The sequence below is a fragment of the Canis lupus genome, chromosome 7 (genome assembly GCF_003254725.2).
Source record: "Canis lupus dingo isolate Sandy chromosome 7, ASM325472v2, whole genome shotgun sequence".
Taxonomy (NCBI): domain Eukaryota; kingdom Metazoa; phylum Chordata; class Mammalia; order Carnivora; family Canidae; genus Canis; species Canis lupus.
The window spans coordinates 41,919,682-41,944,995 of NC_064249.1; the positions used below are offsets into that span (position 1 = coordinate 41,919,682).

General features: G+C 55.7%; 2 protein-coding genes across 12 annotated transcripts; one reads left to right on the top strand and one right to left on the bottom strand.

Annotated features, from left to right (window-relative positions):
- Positions 1-4,524: 4,524 nt before the first annotated feature.
- On the top strand, positions 4,525-13,390 carry PKLR (pyruvate kinase L/R). Of its 8 annotated transcripts, XM_025430954.3 has the most exons (11): positions 4,526-4,660; positions 5,524-5,706; positions 8,192-8,283; positions 8,388-8,519; positions 8,653-8,839; positions 9,148-9,418; positions 9,519-9,669; positions 9,969-10,121; positions 10,216-10,382; positions 11,304-11,485; positions 12,101-13,390. In XM_025430954.3, the coding sequence occupies exons 1-11, from the start codon at positions 4,561-4,563 to the stop codon at positions 12,205-12,207; spliced, it is 1,725 nt and encodes a 574-aa protein (XP_025286739.1). In that variant the 5' UTR covers positions 4,526-4,560; the 3' UTR covers positions 12,208-13,390. The 8 variants fall into 8 exon arrangements, with proteins under 8 accessions (XP_048968529.1, XP_048968531.1, XP_025286739.1 ...); XM_049112572.1 differs by lacking the exon at positions 12,101-13,390 and having other exon boundaries at positions 4,525-4,660; positions 11,304-11,643; XM_025430956.3 differs by lacking the exons at positions 4,526-4,660; positions 12,101-13,390 and adding an exon at positions 4,971-5,068 and having other exon boundaries at positions 11,304-11,632.
- HCN3 (hyperpolarization activated cyclic nucleotide gated potassium channel 3) lies at positions 13,386-25,098 on the bottom strand. Of its 4 annotated transcripts, none has more exons than XM_035719103.2 (8): positions 22,934-25,098; positions 19,134-19,563; positions 18,094-18,255; positions 17,535-17,672; positions 17,024-17,170; positions 16,352-16,592; positions 15,331-15,495; positions 13,386-14,891 (listed from the first exon to the last, which is right to left on the bottom strand). In XM_035719103.2, exons 1-8 carry the CDS (start codon positions 23,215-23,217, stop codon positions 14,191-14,193), a joined length of 2,268 nt encoding a protein of 755 aa, XP_035574996.1. In that variant the 5' UTR covers positions 23,218-25,098; the 3' UTR covers positions 13,386-14,190. The 4 variants fall into 4 exon arrangements, with proteins under 4 accessions (XP_035574996.1, XP_025286732.1, XP_035574994.1 ...); XM_025430947.3 differs by having other exon boundaries at positions 17,535-17,675; XM_035719101.2 differs by having other exon boundaries at positions 17,535-17,753; positions 22,934-25,097.
- Positions 25,099-25,314: the final 216 nt, after the last annotated feature.

The following is a 25,314-nucleotide window of genomic DNA, read 5'->3' on the forward strand; positions in this document are numbered from 1 at the left end:
TAAATAGGGGGCTCCTGGGTGACTCTATCTGGTAAATGTCTGACTTCACCTCAGGTTATAATTTCCAGGTCTTGGGACTGAGCCCCTGGTCTGGCTTCCCACCCCTGATGGGAAGTCTGCTTGTCCCTCTCCCTCTGCACCTCCCCCTGCTTGGCTCTCTGTCTCTCTCTCAAATAAGTAAATAAAGTCTTTAATAATAATATAATAATAACAAAATGTTCTTATATTTTATATAATATATATAATAAGTGTTCTTATATATTAAAAGGAGGGGTTGTATTGTTTGTACCCACCTGGGGCATTTCTGAGAGACGACACAGAAACGTCAGCAATCTAATAGAATGCTGGGGGGACCTGAGTGGCTGGAACCGGGATGCGGTCAGGAAGGGAGAAACTCTCCATCTACGCCCCGGAACTCCGAGTTTTGTACATTGTGCAAGTGTCTATGCAAATAAACGTAAATACATTTGAACAAACTCTAGGGAACCATTGGAAACAGACGCAGGGCTCGCTGCCCATCTTCAGGTCCCGAGGTCGGAGGCCAACGGCCAGGTGCACGTCCACCCCGCAAGCCACGGCCCCAGGCCTCAGGAAGCTCGGCCACCTCGGGAGCAGAGGAGAAGCGCAGGCTCCCGCAGGCCACAGGGGGCGGAGCGGCCCAGTGCTCTCGCGTCCCCGCAGACCCGCCACCGTCCTGCGTGCGGGGTAGGGCGGCCTCCACCTGGGACACGGGTGCTACCCTTGGCGCGCACCTATGGGAACCTCTCTCTGTGTTTGCGGGGTGGGGGCGCGTGTGCCTGGTGGACCCGGGGTGTTCGTGCGTCCATGTGCGCCTGTGTGCCGGCCCTGGGCAGTCCGTGCCCCTGACTCCCTTGAGCTCTGGTGTGGCCTCCACTGTGAAAGCACCTTGACCTCCTCCTCAGTCACCCATGACTTCCACCCCTCCAGTCCCCGCCGCGACCTGAACCCAGCTAGGTCACCCGGCCTGACACACTTTACCAATCCCCCTGCCAGCATTCCTGTGTCTCCGCCAGCAGAGTCCAGCATGGCCAGGACACGTGCTCAGAACACATCCCAGCTCGTGTGAGTGTGTGTGAAGCCATGTGAGCAGCTCTGTGCATGTCTGACGGTGTGGGAGTGTGCATGCTGGCCTGCTGGGGATGGCTCCCATCAGGCAAAGCCCAACACCTCAGCTCTGCTTGGATCCTGCAGGCCCATCACCATTGGGGTTTTGTCACCCACAGGTCTCCTACTCAGGCCTGCCCCCATCCCAGGACAAAGTACAGAACATCTCTCATGTGGTGTGACCACTAGTGCACCCAGGGTCAGCCAGACTGCTTTTCCTCTTTTGACCTGATTTCAGGTCAGAGCTTTTGGATAGGACAGGAGGTGTTTTGGGGCACCAATCCCACTTCCTGTTAGCTACTTGGGGCTTGGATCTCTAGGATTCTGGTCCTCCCAGCAGTCTTTCAGGGAGCTCAAAATCCCAGGCCAACTTTCAACCTCCCATGTGCCTCCCCAACTGCAAGCATAAAGCCTAATTCTGCAACCCCCAAAGTCTATTGCATTCCCTCTGGTTATATCTTTCAACCATCTTCACTTGTTCTGTGATCTATACACAGACCCAAGGACCCCGGGCTCATTCACCCCTCCTGCTTTCTAACCTCTTTCTTTTCCACCCAGAGTCTGAGGGAAGGGATGGAGTTTAGTGGCTACAGCTCAGCCTCTGCAATCACACTCTCTAAAACCCAGCTCCGCTGCCAACAAGATTTGTACCCCAGACAGGGTGTATCAGGAGCTAAGGGTTCCATCAGGAGCTAAGGGCTCGGGCGCCTGGGGGGCTCAGTCAGTTGGGTCTCTGCCTTTGGCTTGGGTCGTAATCCTGGAGTCCTGGAATTGAGTCCTGCGTCGGGTTCCCTGCTTGGTGGGGAGCCTGCTTCTCCCTCTGCTGCCCTCCCCTCTCGCTCGTGCTCTCTTGCTCATGCTCTCTCTCAAATAAATAAAATCTTAAAAACAAAAAAAAAAGGAACCAAGGGCTCTCTCAGATCAGACAGACTGAGGAACGTTTCAGAACAGGATTATATACTGAGGTGTGCACAGCATGCTGCAAACCACAAAGGGTGGGGCATTACTCCAGATCTAGTGACAATGTAACAGTGAGTTTAGCACCATCTTTAGGGCCCAGCGGATGGGGAGAAAATCTCCAGAAGGCCTCTGACAGGAGCTGTGACCTCCAGCAACCTTGCAGGAAGGAGGGGAGGGAAGATGCCCAGCCTTCCTCTCCTCTGCCTGGTCTCCTATGGGTGCCCCCTTCCAGCTGCCAAGCCCTACAGAAGCCATTGGCCAGGCCTTCAATGTGCCAGCCCCAGACAGAGTGGACAAGAGTAAAGAAAGGATCTGGAGAGGCAGAAAATGCCCAGCCCGCCCTGCTAGCCTCAGCCCCCTCACTGTCAACCGGGCTATCAATTCTATCTTCTTTCCCAGTTGCCATGGTGACAAAAAAGCTGCACATGAGATGCTGAACACTGTTCCAGCACCCCCTAAGTGCTCAGTGAACAGATCCTACTGCCTGCCTGTTGATTTTAATGATTCATTGGCATCTTGAACGTAACCTGCCTAAAACCAAAACTTTGCACGTTTCCCCTACAAACCTGTTAGTCCTCTAGGCTCAGTAAATAGCACTGCCATCAAGCCAGACCTGTCAATGTTCTCCTTCAGGGGCTGGAAGCCTCCCTCTCCTGCTCCCCACATCTGTCCCTCCACCCAAGTGTCCTCCTCCGGAGACACCTCAGGTCTATGTCCCTCTCACCATCCTTACTGCTGCCCCTAGTCTGTCACCTCCCACCTGAGTTGCTCCTAAAACCTCTGGCCTCGGGGTGCCTGGGTGGCTCAGTTCAATGAGTATCTGCCTTCAGCTCAGGTCATCATCCCGGGGTCCTGGGATGGAATCCCACATCGGGCTCCCTGCTCAGCGGGGAGCCTGCTTCTCCCTCTCCCCACTGCTCGTGCTCTCTCTCGCGCTATCTCTGTCTCTCTCTCTCAAATAAATAAAATCTTTTAAACAAAAAAAAAAACAAAAAACAAAAACTATCTGGTCTCCCTGCTGCTCTGTGATCTCTACCCGCCAGTCAGAGGGACCTAGAGCATCTGCTGAGTCCTGTCCCTCTGCTGGGTAAACCCAGTGCCCTCAGAGTGCCTGCTTATGTCTCATCTCCAGTCTCAAGGGGACCATGTCCTGTGTGCCAGGCCCCTCCAGGTCCCTCCTAGGCACCCTTTCTCAGGGCAGCGTTCTCTCTCTATAGTGCTAGGGTCTTCTCCTTCCTCAAGGCCTCCACACATATTCTTTCTAACCCCACAGAAAACTCCTTGCTTTGAATTGTCCCCTATAGTCCCTTCTTATCCTTCAAATGTCAGCTTGGATATGAGCACAATTCAAAGAGGTCTTACCAAGCCATCTCATCTAAAATAACATGTCTCCCTCTTCTCCCCGTTAACTTTGCATTTCTGGCACCCTGATCAATTCCGTAATAGCACTTACAAAGTTTGTGGTTGTAGGGGCACCTGGCTGGCTTAGCTGTTTAAGCACCTGACTCTTGATTTCAGCTCAGGTCATTATCTCAGGGTTGTGAGCATGAGCTATCTCTCTCTTTCAAACAAACAAACAAAACAAAACAAACAAACAGACAAACAACAAAAAACCCAAACAAGAAAGTTTGTGGTTGTATATTCATTTCCTTTTTTTTAAATTTTTTATTTATTTATGATAGTCACACAGAGAGAGAGAGAGAGAGAGAGAGAGAGAGAGAGGCAGAGACACAGGCAGAGGGAGAAGCAGGCTTCATGCACCAGGACCCCAACGTGGGATTCGATCCCGGGATCATGACCTGAGCCAAAGGCAGACACTTAACCTATGGAGCTATCCAGGGACCCCATTTTTTTTTTAATTTTTATTTAAGCAATCTATTCCTAACATTGGGCTTGAACTCACAACTCTGAGATCAAGAATCACACACTCTTCCAACTGAGCCAGCTGGGTGCCCCTCTTGGTGCCTATAAATTCCATAGAAGGGCAAAGGCCTTGTCTGTTTTGCTCACCATTATATCCATAGGACCTGGCACAGAGTAGATGTTCAATAAATATTGGCCAATGAGCAAATCGTAGCCAGTGTTATGGTAACAGTGATGCTGTGAGAGCCCCTCCAGAGAATCCCATGATACTGTCAACATGCTCCCGTCCCCTTCTTCAGGCTCAATCCCCTCCTTCCTAGACTTGTCCAGGGCCAACTTCAGTAAAGTACAAAGGGCACCATATCACCAAAATCTCTATTCAGGTCCATGACAGCATGAACAAATTGGAAACTCCTTGGGGAAAAATGGATGAGAGAGGGGGAACACCAGAAGATGAGGAAGAGTGCCAGCAAGTCTCAGGGAGGGACTCTGCATGGGGCCAGGGGCAGTCAGCTGGGTGTGCCCCTGTTCTTTTCTCTGGCTCCATTAGATAAGACCAGCAATTCTGTCCTCCTCTCTTTCTCTCTCCCCACAGCCTCTCACTTTGTAAGCATGTCCAGTCAGGAGAACATACAACCCCAGGAGCTTTGGTCAAGGATCTCTAAGTCCCAAAGGGACTTAGCAAAGTCCATCTTGATTGGGGCTCCAGGAGGTAAGGAAAGACAGCAAAAGCCACTGAATGGAGTGGGGGAATGGGGGTGGAAATCGGGAAGGGGCAGTGGCAATATAAATGCCCAACATCTGCTGCTGGCTGAGAGGGCCTTGGCAGTGGTGGAGGATCTCTGTTTATTGTGAACAACCTGTGTTCAGTTCTGGGTCCTTGTCCAAACCTCCCTCCCAGCCTCTGTAGGCAAGGCGGGGGGCGGGGGGGGAGGGGCGTCCTGCAGCCTGGGAACCACGGGGCGCTCCCTTGTTGCCTGGACTTTGGCCCCTGGTGGTGACACTTTAACCAACATGCAGAAGTCCTCCCTCGCCCGGCCCAACTGGGCCTTGTGCCTCTGACAGGCTGACAAGTGAGGAGCCGACCCCAGGGACAGACAGGCGTTCAGGGGCATGGAGGGTACGGCTGGAAGTGGGGCTCCTCTGAGCTGGGCCGGGTCAAGCTCCAAGGACCCCAGGACCAGGGAAGCATTAAAGGCTCTGGAAACTCAGAGGAGGGGTTGGGGAGCCAGCCAATTGGAAGGAGCTTAGGAGAGGGGACAGGTTAATTCTGGACAATGAGCAGCCGCTGCACTAGACCCGGTGAAGGGCTGAGGTGGAGGGAGCACCCTCCCTCCAGCAAAGCTGCCCTTTCAGCTCAAGGGCAGAAAGTCAGGGGCATAAGGGTTCAGGGAGCTGGACGGTTGAGAACTGGGCCACAGTCGGCCAGGCCTGGATGCGAACCCCATCTCTAGGAAAGGTCAGTGTAGCGCCCAGCTTATCAGAAGGACTCAGTGAAACCTGAAGCGGACAGAGTGTGCTGAGGTGAAGGGTCGCAGGTGCAACAAGGGCCCACTCAGCCCTCTTCCCCTGCAGGACCGGCGGGCTACCTGAGGCGGGCCAGTGTGGCCCAGCTGACCCTAGAGCTGGGCACCGCCTTCTTCCAGCAGCAGCAGCTGTCAGCTGCTATGGCAGACACCTTCCTGGAGCACCTGTGCCTGCTGGACATCGACTCGGAGCCTGTGGCCGCCCGCAGTACCAGCATCATTGCCACCATCGGTGAGCAGCCCCCAGCATCACAGGACCTCCTGAGAGTTTCCCAAGATGTTTTCCCCCTTCTATCTCCTCTGAGACCTCTCCATGTCTGACAGTCATTCATTTAACAAATACTTGTTGAGTGTCCAGCAGGTAAGGTTTTGGGCCCGGGAGTAGATGGGTGAGGTAAACAAAGATCGCTGCCCTTAGGGAGCCTACTATTTAGCTGGGCGAGACAATAAATACTAAACATACTAACTTAAAAAGAAATAGATTATTTCGGGCAGCCCGGGTGGCTCAATGGTTTAGCGCCACCTTCAGCCCAGGGCGTGATCCTGGAGACCTGGGATCAAGTCCCATGTCGGGCTCCCTGCATGGAGCCTGCTTCTCCCTCTGCCTGTGTCTTTGCCTCTCTCTGTGTGTGTCTCTCATGAATAAATAAAATCTTAAGAAAAGAAAACAGCAGTGGTAATCACCCTGTTGCTTATAAAAAAAAAAAAAAGAAATAGATTATTTCGTATGTGAGGAAGTAGTAGAAACTATGGAAACAAGAAACGGAGCATATAAGGGACATTAGGGGCTTGAGGTCAGGAGGCAGGCTGTAGCCCCAGGTGGGGACCTATTGTTCTGAAAATTAAATCCAGGATGCCTGGGAGGCTCCATCAGTTAAGCGACTGCCTTTGGCTCAGGTCTGGATCCCTGGGTCCTGGGATGAAGCCTGTTTCTCCCTCTCTCCCTGCTCATGCTCTCTCTCTCTCTCTCTCTCTCAAATAAACAAATAAAATCCCAAAAAACAAACAAACAACAAGGAAAGAAAATTAGACCTGAACAAGGGTGTGAGGGAGATGAGAGGAGGCCATGCCCTTGTGAGGGGGGAGGGGCAGGAGTTCTGGACAGGGGAGCAGCCAGTGCAAAGGCTCAGAGTCAAAGAGGCTGGAATGGTTAGAAACCATCTGGGGGAAGAGTAGCAAAATGAAGACACTGTAGGGGAGAAGAGGGTCATGTAGGGCTTGGGAGCCATTCTTTGGGTTTGAGTTGACTTTTCCTCCAAGAGAAGTGGAAGAGGGCTGCAGAATGCTGGGGGGAGAAGAACTCTTTCTTACTTATGCTGTAATAGAGCGGCCCTGGCTGTGCTGCTGCAGGGGTTGGGGGTGGGGGCAAGTGCAGAAGTGGCTCCTGCGACATTTCTGGCTCAGACCAGGTGGGGGCAGTGGAGGTGGTGAGACTTGATCAGACCGTGAGTGCATTTGGAAGATGGAGTTGACATGATCTCCAGATGGGTTGGATATGGGCTGGGGGTGCGGTTGACAAAGGAATCAGAGGACTCCAAGGCTTTTGGCATGAGGCACTAGATGGATGCCTTATCAAGTGAGCAGGAAAGACTGTGGTGAGCAGGTTTTGTGGGGAGGTCTGGAGTTCGGCCTTGTGTTGAGTTTGAGATGCACAGAGGCAATCAGATACACAAGTCTGGGTTTGGAGCAGAGGGCTGAACTGGAGACAGAAATATGGGAGCTGTTGGCAGCGTATAGACGGTATCTAAAGCCAGGAGACTAGGTGACACCTCCAGAGGAGAGAAGGAATGATGACAGAGAAGAGGATGAGGTGTCTAGTGTCAAGGGAAGGAAGCCAGAGCTGAGATGAGCAGCCAGTGGGGTGGGAGGAAACAGGAGAGGCCACATGAGGAAGGTGCGTCAAGGACGAGGGTCAAATGCCAGCGACCCGCCAGCCAGGATGAGCCTGAGAACTGACCATCACAAGGAGCTACCACCCAGAGGGTCTTGGTGAGAGGTGGGCCAGTGTCCCGCTGGACTGAGAGCACCAGGAGGGGGGAACGGACCTGCAGGCAGCAAGCACAGAAAATTCGTGCAATGAGTTTTGCAGCAAAAGACAGCAAAGGAATAGGACTGTAGTTGGAGGGGGCTGGGGACCAGAGATCTTTTATTATGGAAGAAAGTGCAGCAGGGTTACATGCTGATGGGAATGATCCAATAGAAAGGAACACACTGACAGCACAGGGGGCTGCAGGGAGGCTGCATCTGTCTTCCAGCCATTGAGGAAGGGGCCTAGTACCCCTGTGCAAGCTGGCTTTGGGGAGGGACCAGAGAGGTTGGCCGGTGGGCTCTCCGTCACCCAGCTGCCCTGCCAGCAAAGCAGGGGTGGGGAGAGAGCACCTGTCCTGGGTGGTCAATATGAGGCCTCCCAACTCCAAAGGCCCAGACACCCCACAGGCCCTCACCTGGCACATTATCCCCTGCCGTAAACCCTCATGCACCAGGGGACCCTCACTCTACATCACTGTTAACACAGTTGCCTCAAGCTGGGCTAAGGACGCTCCTCTCCAAGACTGCCCAGTGGGCCCCCCCCCCCCCAATCCCAGGGAAGCAGGTGCTGGCTGACCTGGGAGCAGAGGTTGCATCAGAGAATAAAGGTCAGGTGGCTGGACTATTGTGGCGTGGGGGTGGAGGGGACTCTGCAGGTGGTGGGATCTGAGCGGGATCTCTGCTTTCAGGGCCAGCCTCTCATTCGGTGGAGCGCCTCAAGGAGATGATCAAGGCCGGGATGAACATTGCGCGCCTCAACTTCTCCCACGGCTCCCATGAGGTTTGGGGCGGGGCCAAGGGGAGGCTGGCGAGCTAAAGCTTGCCGGGTTGAGAGGTGGGGGGCCGGGCAACCTGCTCCTGAAATCCCCTCTCGCTGGTCCCCAGTACCATGCTCAGTCCATCGCCAACATCCGGGAGGCCGTGGAGAGCTTTGCAACTTCTCCGCTCGGCTATCGCCCCGTGGCCATTGCCCTGGACACCAAGGGACCGGAGATACGGACCGGGGTCCTGAAGGGGGTGAGAGGCCAACTACGCCCGGGGGCTTCCCTAGGCCCCCACCACCCTGTCAGGGACTGAGTCGCGGGTGGGGGCGGGGCCTGGGAGGGCAGGGCAAGAGGCGGGTCTCAAGGCCCCTCTGGCTGGTCCCTAGGGCCCTGAGACCGAAGTGGAGCTAGTGAAGGGCTCCTGGGTCCTGGTGACCGTGGACCCGGCGTTCCGGACGCTGGGGGACGCACACACCGTGTGGGTGGACTATCCCAATATCGTCAAGGTCGTGCCGGTGGGAGGCCGCATCTTCATAGACGACGGGCTCATCTCCCTGCAGGTCAAGAAAATAGGTGCGCAGGAGCCTGGGCCCCAGGCGGGCGGGGACGTGGGGCGCACTCCCTACCCCAGCCCCCTTGCGGGGTAGACCTGCGGCCCCCGCCCCCGGGACTCCCGTGTGCAGACTCGGGGGATCAACCCGGGGTGGGGGGGCTGGCGGGTTATCTGCTTTTTCCACACACTCTCCTACGCCTGTCAGATGCACAGGCCAGGCCCAGGATGGACAGACAGGAGGACTTGGGTTCCTGACCTCTGGGGGCCCAAGACCCTGACTCTGACCCTGCTCACCGGTCACCTGCACTGGCTCTTCCCATGCCCGCAGACCGGAAGGGGCTGGAGACCCAAGTGGAGAATGGAGGTCTCCTGGGCAGCCGGAAAGGCGTAAACCTGCCAGGCGCCGAGGTGGACTTGCCGGGGCTGTCTGAGCAAGACGCCCAGGACCTACGCTTCGGGGTGGAGCATAATGTGGACATCGTCTTTGCCTCCTTTGTGAGGAAAGCCAGTGATGTGGCTGCCATCCGGGCTGCTCTGGGGCCGGAAGGACGGACCATCAAGATCATTAGCAAAATTGAGAACCACGAAGGCGTGAAGAAGTGAGGCTTGGTCTTTGTCCCCATTGCCCTCCTCTTCTCCAGCCTACCTCTCCCTGGCATCTCCTGGCTCTTCCCAGCCCTGACTCCCCCAACCGCCCAGGTTTGATGAAATCCTGGAGGTGAGTGACGGCATCATGGTGGCACGGGGCGACCTAGGCATCGAGATCCCTGCTGAGAAGGTTTTCCTGGCCCAGAAGATGATGATTGGTCGGTGCAACTTGGCGGGCAAGCCTGTCGTCTGTGCCACACAGGTCTGGAGTGAGCCCTCAGGGCCCTGGGTGTTCTCTGGGTGTTGGGGACACCTGAGGGTCAATACCCACACCTTAGGTCTATAGCACATTTTGCTGTCCAGGGTTTGATCCTCAAACAACAAAGTTGGAAAGAGATTCTGTGAGCCCTATTTTCGGATGAGGAAACTGAATCACCAGAATCACATAGTTTGACTGTGATCCTGGCTTTCTGGGCACTCTGAGAGTGGCAGAGAAGTAGCTTGGGCAAGTCCTCAGTCAGAGTGTGAGCCCTACAGCTCTGACGCCCAGATGTCCCCCAGATGCTGGAGAGCATGATCACTAAGCCCCGGCCAACCCGGGCAGAGACGAGTGATGTAGCCAATGCTGTGCTGGATGGAGCAGATTGCATCATGCTATCAGGGGAGACCGCCAAGGGCAAATTTCCTGTGGAGGCTGTAAAGATGCAGCATGCGGTAGGAGCTTAGAATGCTAGGCAAATGGGCCAGAAGACCAAGCCCCTTCCAGGCTCTGGTGCCCCCGCATCTCCTGACCTCCTGCTCCTTGCAGATTGCCAGGGAGGCAGAGGCTGCTGTGTACCACCGGCAGCTGTTTGAGGAACTGCGCCGGGCAGCGCCACTGAGCCGCGATCCCACGGAGGTCACTGCCATAGGCGCGGTGGAGGCCGCCTTCAAGTGCTGTGCTGCTGCCATCATCGTGCTGACCAAGACCGGCCGGTGAGGGGGACACTGGCAACACCAACAGAGCTTTGGGTCAGGGGCAGGCTGGGATGAACTGCAGGCTTGGGTTTTGTCTTGTTATCAGGCATGAAGACTGTCATTCTGGGGCAAGAGGAGAGGTAGCTAGTTACCCAAGAGCTAGAGGGCAGGAGAGGCAGATCTTGGAGCACACTGGGAATCATCCCAGTGAGCTCCAGGAGGTTGGCAGGGGAAGGTGACATCACGGGGCACACTGGCTTCCAGGACACGGGTTTCTAGGGGCCCTCGGCAAGTCCCCTGCCCTGAGCCCACAAAGCCTTGTAATGCTGAGGCATTGCAGAAGGGCCCAGAAGGCCTTACTTAGTTCAGGTCTTTGCTCTGAAATCAGCTGATTCTTGAGTAAGTCACCCAGGCTGTAGAGACCTCTGTTTCCTTGTGGGGTTGTGACAATTAACAAAAGACATTTGTGAGTTAACTACTACATGTAGGGACATTCTCAGAAGGGTTTTATACTTCTCAAGGTTTTTTTGTTTTGTTTTGTTTTAATTTATTTATTCATGAGAGACAGAGAGAAATAGAGACATAGGCAGAGGGAGAAGCAGGCTCCCTGCAGGGAACCCGTTGTGGGACTTGATCCCCAGACCTGGGATCATGCCCTGAACTGAAGGCAGATGCTCAACCACTGAGCTACCCAGGTGTCCCAAGTTTTTTTATTATCTGCTCTGATCTATCCTTCATTATCTCCTATCTACCTTGTGTAGTAAGAAGGGCAGGCATTCTTATGCCCATTTTACAAGGTGAGAAAAACAAGGCCCAGAGAAATATGATGATTCACCCAGGGCCACACAGCTTGTTTGTGACACCTGGGACCAGAACCCAAACCTTTGTTTCCTGGTTCAGCACTCTTTCACTGTTCTGAACCTTCTCTGCCTCCTTCAGTTCAGCACAGCTGCTATCTCGGTACCGGCCTCGGGCAGCGGTCATTGCTGTCACCCGCTCTGCCCAGGCTGCCCGGCAGGCCCACCTGTGCCGAGGGGTCTTCCCCTTGCTCTACAGTGAACCTCCAGAGGCCATCTGGGCAGACGATGTGGATCGCCGGGTCCAATTTGGCATTGAAAGTGGTGAGCCACCTACATTTCCTCCCCACACAGCCCTGGATCTGTATCATCAGCCCCCTGACCTCACTTTCATACCCATTCCAAGGGCCTTGCCTTTTTCCTCTGATCCCACATTTTCTCTGTGATGTTCACTAAGACATGGAGATATTGTGGCCTCCAGGGGCAGGGGGACATACTGAGGAGGAGGGCAGTGGGAGAGAGGTCAGCCTAGCTGCTGCCTGCACCAGGTGGCCAGAGCTGGATGGGACATAAGGAGTAAGAGGTGAGAGGACAAGGGGGACCCAGTCCCCCCACCCCCACCAGCTGGAACTAAAATCTAATTTACAACTGACTGTGATCATACCCCACCCCTCCTTCCCTTCAGCATAGCAATACAGGTGGACAGCCTTGCTACGTAGTCGCAAGGCCCCTGCCACCCCATGGACACCCCTGCAGCTCTAACAGACTGCAGCAGTCACATTCCCTATGTGGCCATCTATGGCACACACTGTACAGTTTGCCCAAGACACCTTCAGGCCAGACTGGAACAGATGGAGGGTTGTGGCTAGTTCTCCTTATAGGGCTGGCCTGCAGCCCTGTGGTTGATTGTCATTTTCTTTCCCCCACCCTCCCCCCCAGGAAAGCTCCGTGGCTTCCTCCGTGTGGGGGACCTGGTGATTGTGGTGACAGGCTGGCGACCTGGCTCTGGCTATACCAACATCATGCGAGTGCTCAGCATATCCTGAGATGCCACGCCCCACTGACCCAGCCCAACCTGGATCCCATGCCCCAGACCCCAAGGTCCCCCTTGCAGTCCTCCCTGCTGAGGCCACATCTGCCATCTAGTCCCATTCTAGGGTGCCCCTTCCCCTCTCCATTTCACGCAGGACCCCAAAGTCTGTGTCCAGTTAAGCACTGACCATCTGGCAAGTACCAATCCTACATTCCCTGCACTCAATGCTCTCAGCTGGGCCCTAAGATGCTCTGAGCCCTTAATCCTAGCTTAACTGGTTAATTCTATCCCCCTAGGCTTCAATATACCCAGGATGGGGGTGGGGGACAGAGGGACAGGGCATCTCCACAAAGTCACTATGTAGATTACGTTTCCTGTCCATGCAGTCTGGTCCTTCCAATGCAGCCCTCGTGATGGTCAGGCATCTCCTGAGGACAGTGCCATGGCTTCCTTCACTGTGATTGCCAGTGACCTCAAAGTACCATCCTTTCGGGGAAGTGAGGGTAGACAGGTGTGGGGAGCATTGAGAGCTGGGTGGGCTCATCTTGTCACTATCTTCACAAGCTCTGTGGGGCTTGCAGGCCTCTACCTGGCTGCTCTTATGTGTCCCTCACACTGTTGGGTCAGATGCCAGCTGCCTCCTCCTGCACCCAGGAACTCTTTCATGCCCTCTGTGCCCCCACCCAAACCAGGAGGCAAAATGGGTAGCTCTAGTTTCCTTTTAAACCTGGCTGTTTGGAAGCAATTCTAAAGCCCAGGACTTTTCAGTCAAGAGGAAAGGTTTAGGGTCCTGGCAACATTCTCTGATACTGTAGAGCAGGTGCAGGAGGAGAACGGGGTGAGAAGGCAGAGGTACTGGCTAGCCTGCCCTTCCCCAGGTCTGGATACCTCGGGTCCTCCCCTTACTCTTGCACCAAGAGTAAACTCCGTAGGAAAAAAACCCTGACAAGTAGCAAGAGTCCTCCTCCCCACGTGGGTAGCCCTTCCTGCGACTCACCAGGTAGACCTCCCCAGGTAGGCTGAGGGCTCCGCAGCACTGCTGCCTGCCAGTGGAGCTGAGCAAGGAGCACAGGCGCCAGCAGGGAGGCCTTGCTCCTTCCTCTCTCCCTATGAGGAGATGTGGAGACAGATGGACAAAGGAATGGCTGAATAAAATGAATTCATAGTAAATAAAACTAGCAAATGATTAAATACAATTATTACATGGTTGAATAATAAGAATAAACAAGAAAGGATGGGAAGCAAAGTGCCACCTAAGGATTCCGGCTCTTGCCCCTCTCCTGCGGGATCTAGTGCCCACCATCCCTCACCCTCTGGGGGGACGCCACCAGGGCCAGGCACAGGGAGGAGGTGGCTCCCCATCTACAAGAAGCCAGTTCTACCACGGGGACAGAGAGTGTGGGGACTCAACAGAAGACATGTGTTCCTGTTCTGGAGTGGGGGCCACAGGGTGGGGATGGTCCACACATGGCAGAGAGGGTGGAGCTCAGACATCTGTTGCCAGCAGTGGAGGCTCGGGGACTGGCAGTGGGCGGCTGTGCTAAGGAGACAGGACAAGTGCAATAGGCTTGGGAAGGAGCCTGCGGGGGCGCGGGCAGGGAAACTGAGACCTCTGGCTGCTTGGCAGTGATGGCAGAGGCAAGGAGTTGTGCTTGGTGAGGCAGGGGCCTGGGCCTGGGCCTGAACCTGGTGGGACCACGCCTGGGGCACACCCTCCTCAGAGGCCTCGGAGTCACTTCTACTTGGCAGTGAAGACATCTAGCTCCTGGCACAGTGTGTTGAACATGGTAGGCGCTCAGTACGTTTGATGAAGGGGTGAACAGATGAGGAGAATGCTAGACAGGTTGTGGGGCGCCTGAGCTGAGGACAGAGAACATCTCCTCAGGAATAAAGGGAGATATTCCCACAGGGCTGTGTCTCAGGTCTTCTTGGCCTTCCCCAGGAGGCATCTGCCCTCGGGCACACACGGCTGCACCCCACTGCTTCCCCAAGGGTTTCACATATTGGCAGAGAGCTGGGGGCCCCGAGGGGCAGCTGGCTCAGGCACTGATGGCCTGGGGGGCTGGGCTGTCCCTGGAAGCTTGGCCAGGAGCCCTGAGGAGGACAGGCGTTCACTTCCCAAGCCCTTGCACCCAGGAGAACCATCCCCAGCTGCCCGTTGAGGCAGAGAGGGTTGGGAGGCTGAGAGAGGGCGGCCCCGAAGTCCTAGTCGCCGTCCACCTCCTCCTGGGGGGGGACCCAGCAAGGATACCTGGGAGCGCCCAGCCCGGGACAGGCTGGCATGGAGGGTTCGAGCAGGTGGGACAGGTAGGCGGGAGGTAGATGCCCAGGGACCCCGGGCCAGCAGAGGGCCAGCTCGGACGGGCACTAGCGGGGAGGCTGGGGAGCCTGCTGAGCGTCGAGCTGAGCGAGCAAGGAGGGTGACTGGAGAGTCAGGAGACAGGGGCAGAGGACCCCGCTGGTGAGTCAGGGCAATGGCCACGCTAGAGGTCACAGCAGCTGCCTGCAGGGGCGCGTGCACCAGGGGCTCCCATAGCACCGGCTTTCCACTGAGCCGAGCTCCTGTGTCTGGGGCTAGACCCCGGACACCCCGGGCCATGTCCCTGTCATGCTGGACCAAGTGCTGCTCCATGGTGCCCCCGCTGCTGCCTGGACTGGGCTCAGAGCGTTTCCGCTGCAGGACAGAGTTCTTCTTGCCTAGAAATCATTCCAAGAGGGAGAGAATGAGGACAGGAACAGAGTCCAAGGTGAAGGTTGGATATCAGAGCAGGAGGAGAGCAAGACAGAGGCAAAGGATGGCAGTGGGGTGAGGGATGGGGATGGGGGTTGGGGAAAGAGGGTCATGGACAAGAGTATGGATCAGAGATGGCAAGGGTCAGGGAGGGGAGTACAGATCAGAAACGGTGAGGGTCAGGGACTGACTGGTCCTCAGGGAAGGAAGACTCTGGGCAAAGAGACTTGGGACGTTACCTCCAGGGGTAAGAGACACTGAGCGACAAGGATAGGGAGACAGTGTTGAAGGTCTACTGGGGCATTTGCTGATAACGGGTTGTGACTAGATCCTGGGCCCTGGGAGTCCAGGGGGTCCTGGCTTTGGAGGTAGGGCACGGGAGCAGACAGGGTAGATAGGCCTCACCGATGCGGCGCAGCCGATCCATGGCTACAGTCTCGAAGGCCCGGCGCATCATGGGGAACTCCTCCAGCACAGCGTTGAAATGGTCCACGCTGAGTGAGTAGAGGCGGCAGTAGGTGTCAGCCCGCACGCTGGCTGTGCGCCGGCCCCGCGTCAGCAGACAAATCTCTGTCCAGGTTGGGAGGAGGCCCTCAGAACCACTGTCCCCAAACTTCCCTCTCACTGGGCCTGCAGCCTCTGATCCAGTTTCCTCAGGTTCCTCCCCACCCACACCAAGGTCTCTAAACACCCCAAGGGTTGTCCTTCTCCAGACATACATAATTATAATCCCTCTCATTCTCTCTGAATTAAAACTGACAAACAGGTGGATCTTGCTGGGCCACACGCACAAAGTTATTCCACTCTGCTTTAATTCCCACCCACCTCCCCTGCCCTGGCCCAAGGGGCAGGCCTAGGACAGCTCCTCGGTGTACCTACCCTCCTGCCCCTTGAAATGGAGTCAGGGCAACCAGAGAAGGAGAAAAGCAGTGCCAAAGGGCAAAGAGCAATGGGGATGCTAGGGAGTGGAGGGTGGTTTGGGGCCTGAGAGAGTACAGAGCTTCAAGTGGCTTTGGGCAGCATCTGGTGGGATGGCCCCCACTGCCACAGCCCGGAGCCCTGAACCATCCTGCCAGGGTATCTATCCCACCAGGGAACCGTCAAACTCAAGCCCCTGGAACAGCACAGCTTTATTCCTATCTTTCCTTCATCTCAGAATCCATGGATTTTACAGCTTAAGTGTTCTAAAAGGCCCACTGGCCCAGAAATCTTCAAGTTGGCTGTGACTGGACTCTTTTGGAAGCTACTTAAAAACACAGAGCTCCAGGCCTCAGGCCCCAAGACCCTGGTTAAGCAGGCCTAGGGAAGGGCTGGAACTCTGATTCTACACACAGCCAGGTACCAGGCAGGGACACTGATCCGGGGGAGTGATCACCCTCTGTCCTCAATTCCAGTCCCTCCCCCACCCCCCCCGAGGCCTGCTGACCCCCAAAGTAGGATCCATCCGTGAGGCGGGTGTCCCGGGCGCCGCGGGCCAGCACACTGAGCAGCCCATGCTGGATGAAGTACATCTTCCTGCCCACGGAGCCCTCACGCACCACGAGATCTCCCGGCTGGAAGACCTCAAAGCGCAGCTTGGTGAGCACCGCCGTGACGAAGCTGGGGTCAGCATGGGCAAACAGCGGCATGTGGGCCACCAGGCCACGGCAGGTGAAGTTAATGATCTCCTGGGCAGGGGAGGGGCCTGTCAGGTAGGCTGTGCCCCCTGCCCCTAGGTGCCCCCTTCGAGCTCATCTGTCTCAGAGGCCCCACCCCTAGGGTCAATATCTGCTAAAGGATGGGGATGCTTCAGTGGCTCTAGGACCACCCTAAGTTCCTGCCTTCAGAGCTCTCCCACAGGACTGTTCCCCCAAAACAGAGGTCCTTGCTGCCCCTTCCCAGGGTTTGTATGGGTACTTCACCCATACATACTTCACCCCCATAATATCTTCAAGAAAGACCCTAGTCCCTAAAAGCCTCCCAGAGGCATGGCCTGTGATGAGGTCCTCCACAGGCCTTACTCCCTACAGATGCACCTGACCAGCGCCCTTATCCCAGATGGCACCCCACAAGCCCAGGTCCTAGAAAATCCCCCCTCTGGGGCCCTGCCCAGCCCCACCTCCCGAAGCGGCTCGCTCAGCTCGCCCAGAATGCTCTCTTCATCGAACATCTTGCCCTGGTAGCGATGCTCATAATACTCATGGATGCGCTGCCGGGTGTCGGCCGGCAGTTTGTGGAAAGACATGTACTGCTCCACCTGCTTGTACTAGAGACCCACCAATGGCCAGTAGGTGAGAGGACGAGACCGTGGGGCAGGACCGGCCGCAGGGGTGGGTATGGGAGAAAGATCATGGTTGTAGGCCAGAGCCGGAGGGGTGAAACATGGAGCCAGATGGGGTTGTGCCAGGCGACAGAAGGACGTGCAGACACAGGGCAGGCACACAGCACAGTCACAGGGAAACCCACACACGGGCAGAGGAAGGGTCCGAGGACAGGTTCACAGGGACAAATGGACACAGGGCAAGACACAGAGACCCAACAGGGGCATTCATCAGAACAGGTCTCAAGTTGGGCTACCCAGCCTCTAACCCCCTTCCAGGCCTGCACCTTCCTCCTGGGGCCCTGCTCACCTTCTCCTGGTATTGCCGTCGGGAGGAGTCCAGGGACTGGATGAGCGCAGTGGCATGGCCGATGAACATGGCGTAGCACGTGGCACCCACAATCATGCTGAGCATGGTGAGCCAGACGTCGGGCATGCCTACAGGTGCCTGCTGCCCGTAGCCAATGCACAGCATGTGGCTCATGGCCTTGAACAGGGCATGGGAATACTGGCGCCCCCATGAGTGGTTCTGGAGGGCAGAGTGTGTTGCCGAGCTGGGCACAGCCTCCTCAGATAGGTCTCATTCTCCTCCTGCAATCCCCCCTCCTTCTGTCCTTTCTGACCCCTGCTTCTTAGACTTGCCTCCCAGGAGGCACTTCGGTTTGGCTCTGGGGTCTGGGGGTCAGAAGGGGCATCTCTGCATCTTAGGGGCCCTAGGTGTCCTTCCCTGCCTGCTCCCCACATAGAAGCACTTCCTCTAGGTAGCTTCCCCCTATTTCCTCCCCACCTCCTCACTCCATCATCTCCCGCCTCCTGACAGAAGAGCCCTCGGAAGGCCCAGAAGTGACAGAGCTGTAGGGATTTCTCACCACCATGTGGTTGATGGAGACCCAGCAGTCAGGAGGGAAGTCCTGCAGCATGGGGACCAGGAACTGCAGACAGCCATCCCAGTGACACAGCAGCAGCATCATCCCGATGAGGTTGAAGATGCGCACCACAGCACTGGCCAGGTCATAGGTCATGTGAAAGATCTGAGGAGTCCGAGGAGCGGCTGCTGTGGACAGGACTCCCTCCCGCTGGTCCTCCTCTATTCCTGGCCTTGCAAATTCTTTCCTTGCACTTCTCTCTAGCCCCAGCCCCCATGAATTTTTAAAATGCGGCCATTGTTCATGTGCATAGAGCCTTATGGCATACATATACAGCTAATACAAAGTCGGCTGCATTACTACTCTCATCAATAGGAAGTCAATGCCAGTCATGTGCCCAGAATCAGTGTCACAGCAGAAACTCGAAGAAACTTACTGCACAAGCTGCCTAGGCTGTGCCCGGTAGAGAAGAGGAAAGAGGACATCTTACAGTGTAATGTCCCCAAGGCATGCGTGCAAGGATTCATGCCAACAGCCCCTTCCTCTCCCATAACACTAAGAGATGACTTACTATTTTCCAGGCACTGTTCTAGGAGCTTTGTGGGTATTAATTCCTTTAATCCTCATAGCCTTATCATACGTCAGTATATTTAATGTCTTCATTTTATAGTAAAGGAAACCAAGTCTCATATAGTAAATAGTAAAATGAGGATGTGATCACAGGCAATGAGATTGCAGAGCCCACACTCTGAACCACTAAACTCTTCTCCCCTGGAAGCTGAAACTCCCTTCCACAGCTTGCTCCCCTCCCACTTCCTCCTTCCAGAGGCCAACTAACCTACAAGCATTCCTCTGCCCTGTGCTCCATTCTCCTCACTTCGGTGGGGGGCACCCTCCAAACCCTCATTGTGTCCCTGCTTCTGCCCCACCAACCCTGGAGAGAGCCCACCCAGCTGCCTCACCCCATAAAGTCACCAGGAGCCCCACCCATAGCGCTGTCCCGGAGGAGTCTGCGAGCCCCCCTGCCCACCTCCCCGCCCCACCTCCTCCCACTGGTGTATGTAGCGGATGAGGCGGGAGAGGCGGAGCAGCCGCAGCAGGCTGAGGATCTTGGTGAAGCGCACAATGCGCAGCGCCCGCGCTGTTTTGTAGACCTCGGCATCCAGTCGTGGCTCCAGCTCCACCACCAGAAAGATGTAGTCCACCGGGATGGAGGAGATGAGGTCGACCAGGAACCAGGTACGCAGGTAGCGCGACCGAATGGCTCTTGGCGCCAGCAGGATTTCGGCACCCTCCTCAACCACGATGCCTGTGCGGAAGTTGAGCACCAGATCCAGCAGGAAGAAAGTGTCAGAGAGGACGTTGAAGACGATCCAAGGCGGGGAGTTCTCTTCCTTGAAGAAGGTGATGCCGACAGGCAGCACAATGAGGTTCCCCACCATCAACAGGAGCATGATCAGGTCCCAGTAAAACCTGAGGTGGGGGTGGGACTGGGAGTGAGACCATGAGATTTCACCATCCACCAGACAAACAGCAGATAGCCTGACACAGCAAGAGTGGGCAAGAATACAAAATAACAGAATGACCATTTACAACTGGTGGGAGTGTAAGTTGGGACCACCACTGGGAAAAATAGTTTGGTATTATCTAGTAAAGTTAAACATTTGCATTCCCTGCAACCCAGCAATTCCATCCTAAGTATATTCACACTCAAGGGAAGTATGTGCTCCAGGAGTTACATATAGGAATGTTTATAGCAGCATGAAATCTGGAAATAATCCAAATGTTCATCAGTAGGAAAATGTAGATAAATAAGATAAGTACTATAGATAGACTGTGATATACTCGTGCCCTGGAATAATCTACAACCCTGAAATCACCCAACAACAGCTACCATTCTGCAGCATGGATGAATCTCACACATCTAGTGTTGAGCAAAAGAAAAAAATGAAAGGATACATACTGGGTGATTCCATTTGTGCAAAGTTCAAAAACAGGCAAGACTAAGCTGCATTATTTAGAGATTCACAGAAAAGTGGTAAAACTATTAAAAGAAAAAAGTAAGGATGTGAGCCACAAAAGTCAGAATAGTAGGTTAGGGAAAGGGTTGTAGGGTGCTTCTGGGCACTGGCAATACAGTCTCTTTTCACCTGGGTGGTTGTTACATGAGGATGTGCTTTGTGATTACATGTATATGTATGTATATAGGCACATGCATGTATGTTTATATGCATACACACATGTATTTTAACTATATGTAAAATATAGCATTATACACGAAACTGCTATGTAGAGACCTGCCATATAGACATGCATACTATATAGATATATCTACTATATACATCCTTACTATATACACACACATATTTTTCTTTAACATGTATAATATGTATGTAATTTCTTATCATGTACATGATTTATGTCAGTCACTAAATATTTTTAAAGTTAAAAGAGATCTAGTACCCTGTGCTAATCCCACAGGGTTGTTGGAAAGACACACTCTGAGACAATGGATATGACAGTGCTGTACAAGCACTAGTTGGTTTTATGACTCACCCACCTTTGGTTCCCAGATTTCTGAAGAGGTTGCTGCTTCTTCCATCTCCAGCTCTCTGCCCCTTCCTGGTCTAGGATTTCATGCCCTCCCCAGCCCTCCTTCCCAACCCAGTTGGACCCATGGTTCCTGGTTCTCTGCTGGGATCTACTCATCTATGTCCCAGGGTGCGGTGGTCTGTTCTGCCTCCCATCTGAGCTGAGCTTTTTAGGGATGCCCCACACCCTCCACAGCACTCAGACAGGGCTGCACACAGAGCAGCTCCACAGGAGATCCCAAGGCAACAGGCTTAAAGCTCTGCATTCCTTTCCTTCACTCATCTCCCTGTGTCTGCTGGCACTCTGGCTGAGCTCAAGCAAGGGCATTGACAGGGGAGAGCCACACTGCTGTGGTAGACATGTGGAAAGAAGAGGTCAAGAGGATGCTAAGCGAAGCCTCTATTCAGAGAAGACCACTGGACCACCTGAGGGCCCCCATTAGCTATGGCAGTTTTATTTCTATTTTTTTTAAGATTTTATTTATTTATTCATGAGAGACACAGAGAGAAAGAGAGAGGCAGAGACATAGGTAGAGGGAGAAGCAGGCTCCATGCAGGAAGCCCAATGTGGAACTCGATCCCAGAACCCCAGGATCACACCCCAAGCCAAAGGCAGACACTCAACCACTGAGCCACCCAGACATCCCTATTTCTTTCTTTCTTTCTTTCTTTCTTTCTTTCTTTCTTTCTTTCTTTCTTTCTTTCTTCTTCTTTCAGATCTACTTATATATTTTAGAGAAAGAGCACAGCAGGCGGAGGGGCAAAGGGAGAGAAAGAGAGAGTCTTAAGCATACTGAGCATGGAGCTCAACTTGGGGCTCAATCTCACCACCCTGAGATCACGACCTGAACCGAAACCAAGAGTTGGACACTTAACTGACTGAACCACCAAGGTGCCCCAGCTATGGTGGTTTTAACTCCAGAACACACCTAATCATAGCACCAAACCAGGACCCAATCCCTTCTGACTTTGACTACAAATCAATCTTTTCAGCTTCTAAAAGAAATATGGGGGTTCCCAAATCCAGGCCTCCAGGAAGCCCCTCAGACTTTCAATCAACAACAGATCCTTGAACCCCTTCCTCCTCCACCTTCTAGACCCCTGGAGAAATCCTGTAGTGTGAGCTGGGAGAGGAGAGAAGCAGAGGGCTTGCCCAGCCATGGAGTATCTTCACAGCCTGACTCACAGGCAGTCACAAGCCTAGCGGGTGATGCAGAAGAGAGGAGGGAGAAGCAGCATGATAATAAGGGGGATACATGGCTTCTGGGGTTACATCTGAGGGTAAATGGGGGAGGAGAGAAAGATCACAGGAAACTAGAACAGGTGTTATTGGTGGGGTGGGAATAGGGCAGAGAAGAGGGAAGAGAAAGGAGCAATGAGAGAAAGAGGAATATTTAGGGAGTGTGTATGGCTGTGGATTCAAAATGATGTCCAGGTCTCCAAAGGCTCCTGATTCACACCTCACCCTTTCTGCTCGTTTTGCACCCCATCTTAGGTGCTTTGGACACACCATTGCCTCATCCAAAAGCTGTCCTTCATTTCCCCCCAAGGACAGGGCTGCTCTCCTCCCCTAGCGACCTTGATGTAGAGGTACAGGCTGATGGGGACTATGCAATAGCCCCACCTCCACCCTCCGTTCCTCCGTCTCTCTAATGGTCACCTGGGAGGGTGGCGGTGGCCCCAAGTCGCTGCCTCAGCCGCTCAGAGTCCTGGCCCAGTCCCGCTGCATCCCGCTTTCAGCACCAGGGACAGCGACCAGAACCGCCGCGGAGACACCCCCGGCGCCCGCCCCCCAGCACCCCTAGTTTATCCTGCTAGCCCGCCCTGCTGAGCTATACGGGTGCTGGGGGTGTAAGCGCAAGGGTGAGAGATACTGGAACTCGGTTTCTTCCCCAGGTTGACCCCGAGCCTTGCAACATGACATAATTTCCCAGGTCCCCAGCAGACAGGACTGCCGGCGGCAGTCGTCCCTAACTCCAGCAGTCCCTGTGGTCCAGGTGGAGTGCCTGGTTCCCGAAACAGGAAATCCAGGTCTCTGGTGTCTGCTCCCGTGTCAGGTCACCGAGGACCTCCAGCTGGGGGTCTCTTGCCCAAGAATTCCCAGGTTACATTGGGGGAAGTGACTGTCTCCCCCCCACGACCCCTGGGCCGGAAATGAAGTGTCCATGGAGGGTGGGGCGGGCCCTGCGCCCGCGTCGTGGCCCGTGGGGTGCGATCTGTGTCCCCCGCCCTCCTTGCTGGGTCCCCAGTACCGGAAGTCGCTGTAGGGGTGGATGATCCAGGCCCCCGCTGACTTGACCCGCTCCTGCTCGATTTCCACAGCTTTGTGGCTGCCGAACACGCGAAGGGAGAACTTGTTGACCGTGGGCTGGAGCAGCGTCCCGAGCTGCCTCCGCTTGGGCTCGGGCCCGGAGCCAGGCCCGGGGGGTGGTCCCGAGGCCGCGGTCGCAGGCGCCGGGGCAGCAGGAGGCGCCGCCTCCAGCCCCGGGGTCGCCCGTTCGTCGGCCCCCGTCGTCTGCCGCTGCTCTGCGTCCATGACGCCCGTTGGTTACACGCTTGGCCTCGCAGACCCTGCCGCGGCCATCTGGGACCCCGGCCCCTCCCGGAGTGGGAGCCGGCACAGCCCGCCGGGCGCCGAGCTGCGGGCGCTCGGGGCGGAGGGGGTGTGTGCGCCAGACTCGCGGGCGGGCGGGCGGCGGGCGGGGTGCGCGGCGCCCCCTGGTGGGAGCCGCCCTGTCAGAAGGCGAGGCCGACGGAGCCCGCCTCCTGGAGGACCCCGGCGTGGGCGTGACCTAGAGGGGGGCGGCTCCAGAAGCAGGAGGAGGCGGGGAAACGCCTCCGGAGTCGCGGGGGCGTGGCCTAGCGTCGTGGGCTTTTGGCCAATGAACGCTAGGGAAGCGGGGCCGCCTGCGAGTGGCGGGAAAACCGGACGCTGGTGGTAGGTCCCAGTCTCCCGAGGGCGAGGTTTCGGGGCGCGTGGAAGGGGTGGCCACTCTCACCCGGGGACTTTCTGCGTTTCCCTTTCTTCCTCTCATTACCCTCCAGGGCATATTCCTTTCTTCTCATCTTCTCCAGACCCCTCCCTCAACTATTTCATTTCCGAATACATTCTGCCATCTTCACCAAGACTGACCCTGACGGTCACGACGTGGACGCTGAGGACACAAGATGAATACCCCAGTCCCAGCCACAAAGCCACTCTCGTCTGCGTCTGCCCCCGCAGACACACACGGTGCCAAAAGTTCCTAAAAGCTCCAGTTCTTCCACTCATATCCGTCTCCCGTTGCCAGCGCCTCAGTTCCAGCCTTCCAGTTTTCACCCCGATTGTTTCAGGGTCTCCACGAGGGCCCTACATCCTCTTGGGCACGTCCTCCCACCGCTGCCATAGACTCAAAGATATTTTGTCCTTCACACCTCTCCACCCTCTGCAGGACCCCATTTCAGCTCTGTGAAACGACGTGCAAGGCCCTGCAGAATTTGGACCTGATTTCAACAGTCTCTGTCCTGACTGTGCCCCCTGGAAAGCCAGGCCTCCGTGTCCGAATGCCGTGTTCTGTCTTGTCCCCAGCTCTCTGCAAATATACCCTCTTAGGCAGCGCGTTCACGCAGCCTGTCGAGGACATCTCCAAGCTCCCTCCCCGGCTGGGGTCTAGTCCAGGGCTCTCTCACGGCCTTCATGGCAGCTCCGGCCACGAGGCTGCTGTGGTTCACGGACAGGCTCTCTATCGCATAGACCGCGAGGCTCTGAGGGACAGGAGACCTGCGCCTGGCACAGCGTAAACGCACGCTGGCCATGCATGAACGGCCTGTGCGTGTAAGAGGAAGGGAACTCTGCACTCTCTCCTATCAACCCTTCATTTCCCTTCCTCCCCTATTTTAGGAAACTTTCCTCAACCATTTCCGGCTAATTGACCTCGATCCCAGCTCCCCTCTGAAGCGTCCTGACGTGCACAGTCATCCTCAAGTTGTTCCTCCTTTTCCCTTCGTGACTATTTCTCATCCAGTTTGTCTTTATTTTCCACTCGGTTGATCTGCACTTCTCGCTCGACAGCGAGCGCCCCTCTTCCAGCACTGGGTTCTCTGTCTCTGCACCTCTCAAATCTGTCCTCCAACGGCTGCACCCCTGACCTCACGTGCATACGGTGTTTGCAGGACAAAGCGGGGGCCCTCCTTTGCTGTGGTTGGGAAGCCCAACTGCTTTAGGAACTGGATATTGGCAGGCCTTGCTGGAGGATCAGACCCCCGCCAAGCGCCGAGGCTCCGTAAACGACAACTTCCAGGTGCTCCCCACCTCCAGCTCCTCGACCCAGCTCGCAGTGTCAGCCACACCGGCGCCGGAACAGGGCCCAGACGGAGCACGCGGAGCGAAGGCGGCGGGGCGGGGCGGGACGCGCCCTGCCAGTTCCCCAGCACCCAGCGCCGGGGATCCCGCCCTCCCAGCCTCGGGTCGGCAGGAACTCCCGCCCCCGCGCCCCCGCGCCCCCCCCGGCGCTCCCATGGCCGCGCCCGCGAGCTACGCGAGGACGCGGCGGCGTGCGCGCCCCGGGGGGGGGGTGCTGGGAAGTGGCGCGGACGTGCGTGCGTGCGTGCGTGCGTGCGCGCTCGCGGTGTCGGCGGTGGATCGGAGAGGCCA

What these genes read in the sequence shown, in the direction of transcription:
- PKLR (XM_049112572.1), top strand. Translation starts at nt 4,561, where the DNA reads ATGTCCAGTCAGGAGAACATACAACCCCAGGAGCTTTGGTCAAGGATC. An exon ending in CCTGCAGGTCAAGAAAATAG is followed by an intron (nt 8,840 to 9,147) that starts GTGCGCAGGAGC and finishes CCATGCCCGCAG; the next exon opens with ACCGGAAGGGGCTGGAGACC. An exon ending in CTGTAAAGATGCAGCATGCG is followed by an intron (nt 10,122 to 10,215) that starts GTAGGAGCTTAG and finishes TGCTCCTTGCAG; the next exon opens with ATTGCCAGGGAGGCAGAGGC.
- HCN3 (XM_035719101.2), bottom strand. Translation starts at nt 23,217, where the DNA reads ATGGACGCAGAGCAGCGGCAGACGACGGGGGCCGACGAACGGGCGACC. An exon ending in TGAGCGAGCCGCTTCGGGAG is followed by an intron (nt 16,593 to 17,023) that starts GTGGGGCTGGGC and finishes TCCCCTGCCCAG; the next exon opens with GAGATCATTAACTTCACCTG. An exon ending in GGATCGGCTGCGCCGCATCG is followed by an intron (nt 14,892 to 15,330) that starts GTGAGGCCTATC and finishes AATGATTTCTAG; the next exon opens with GCAAGAAGAACTCTGTCCTG.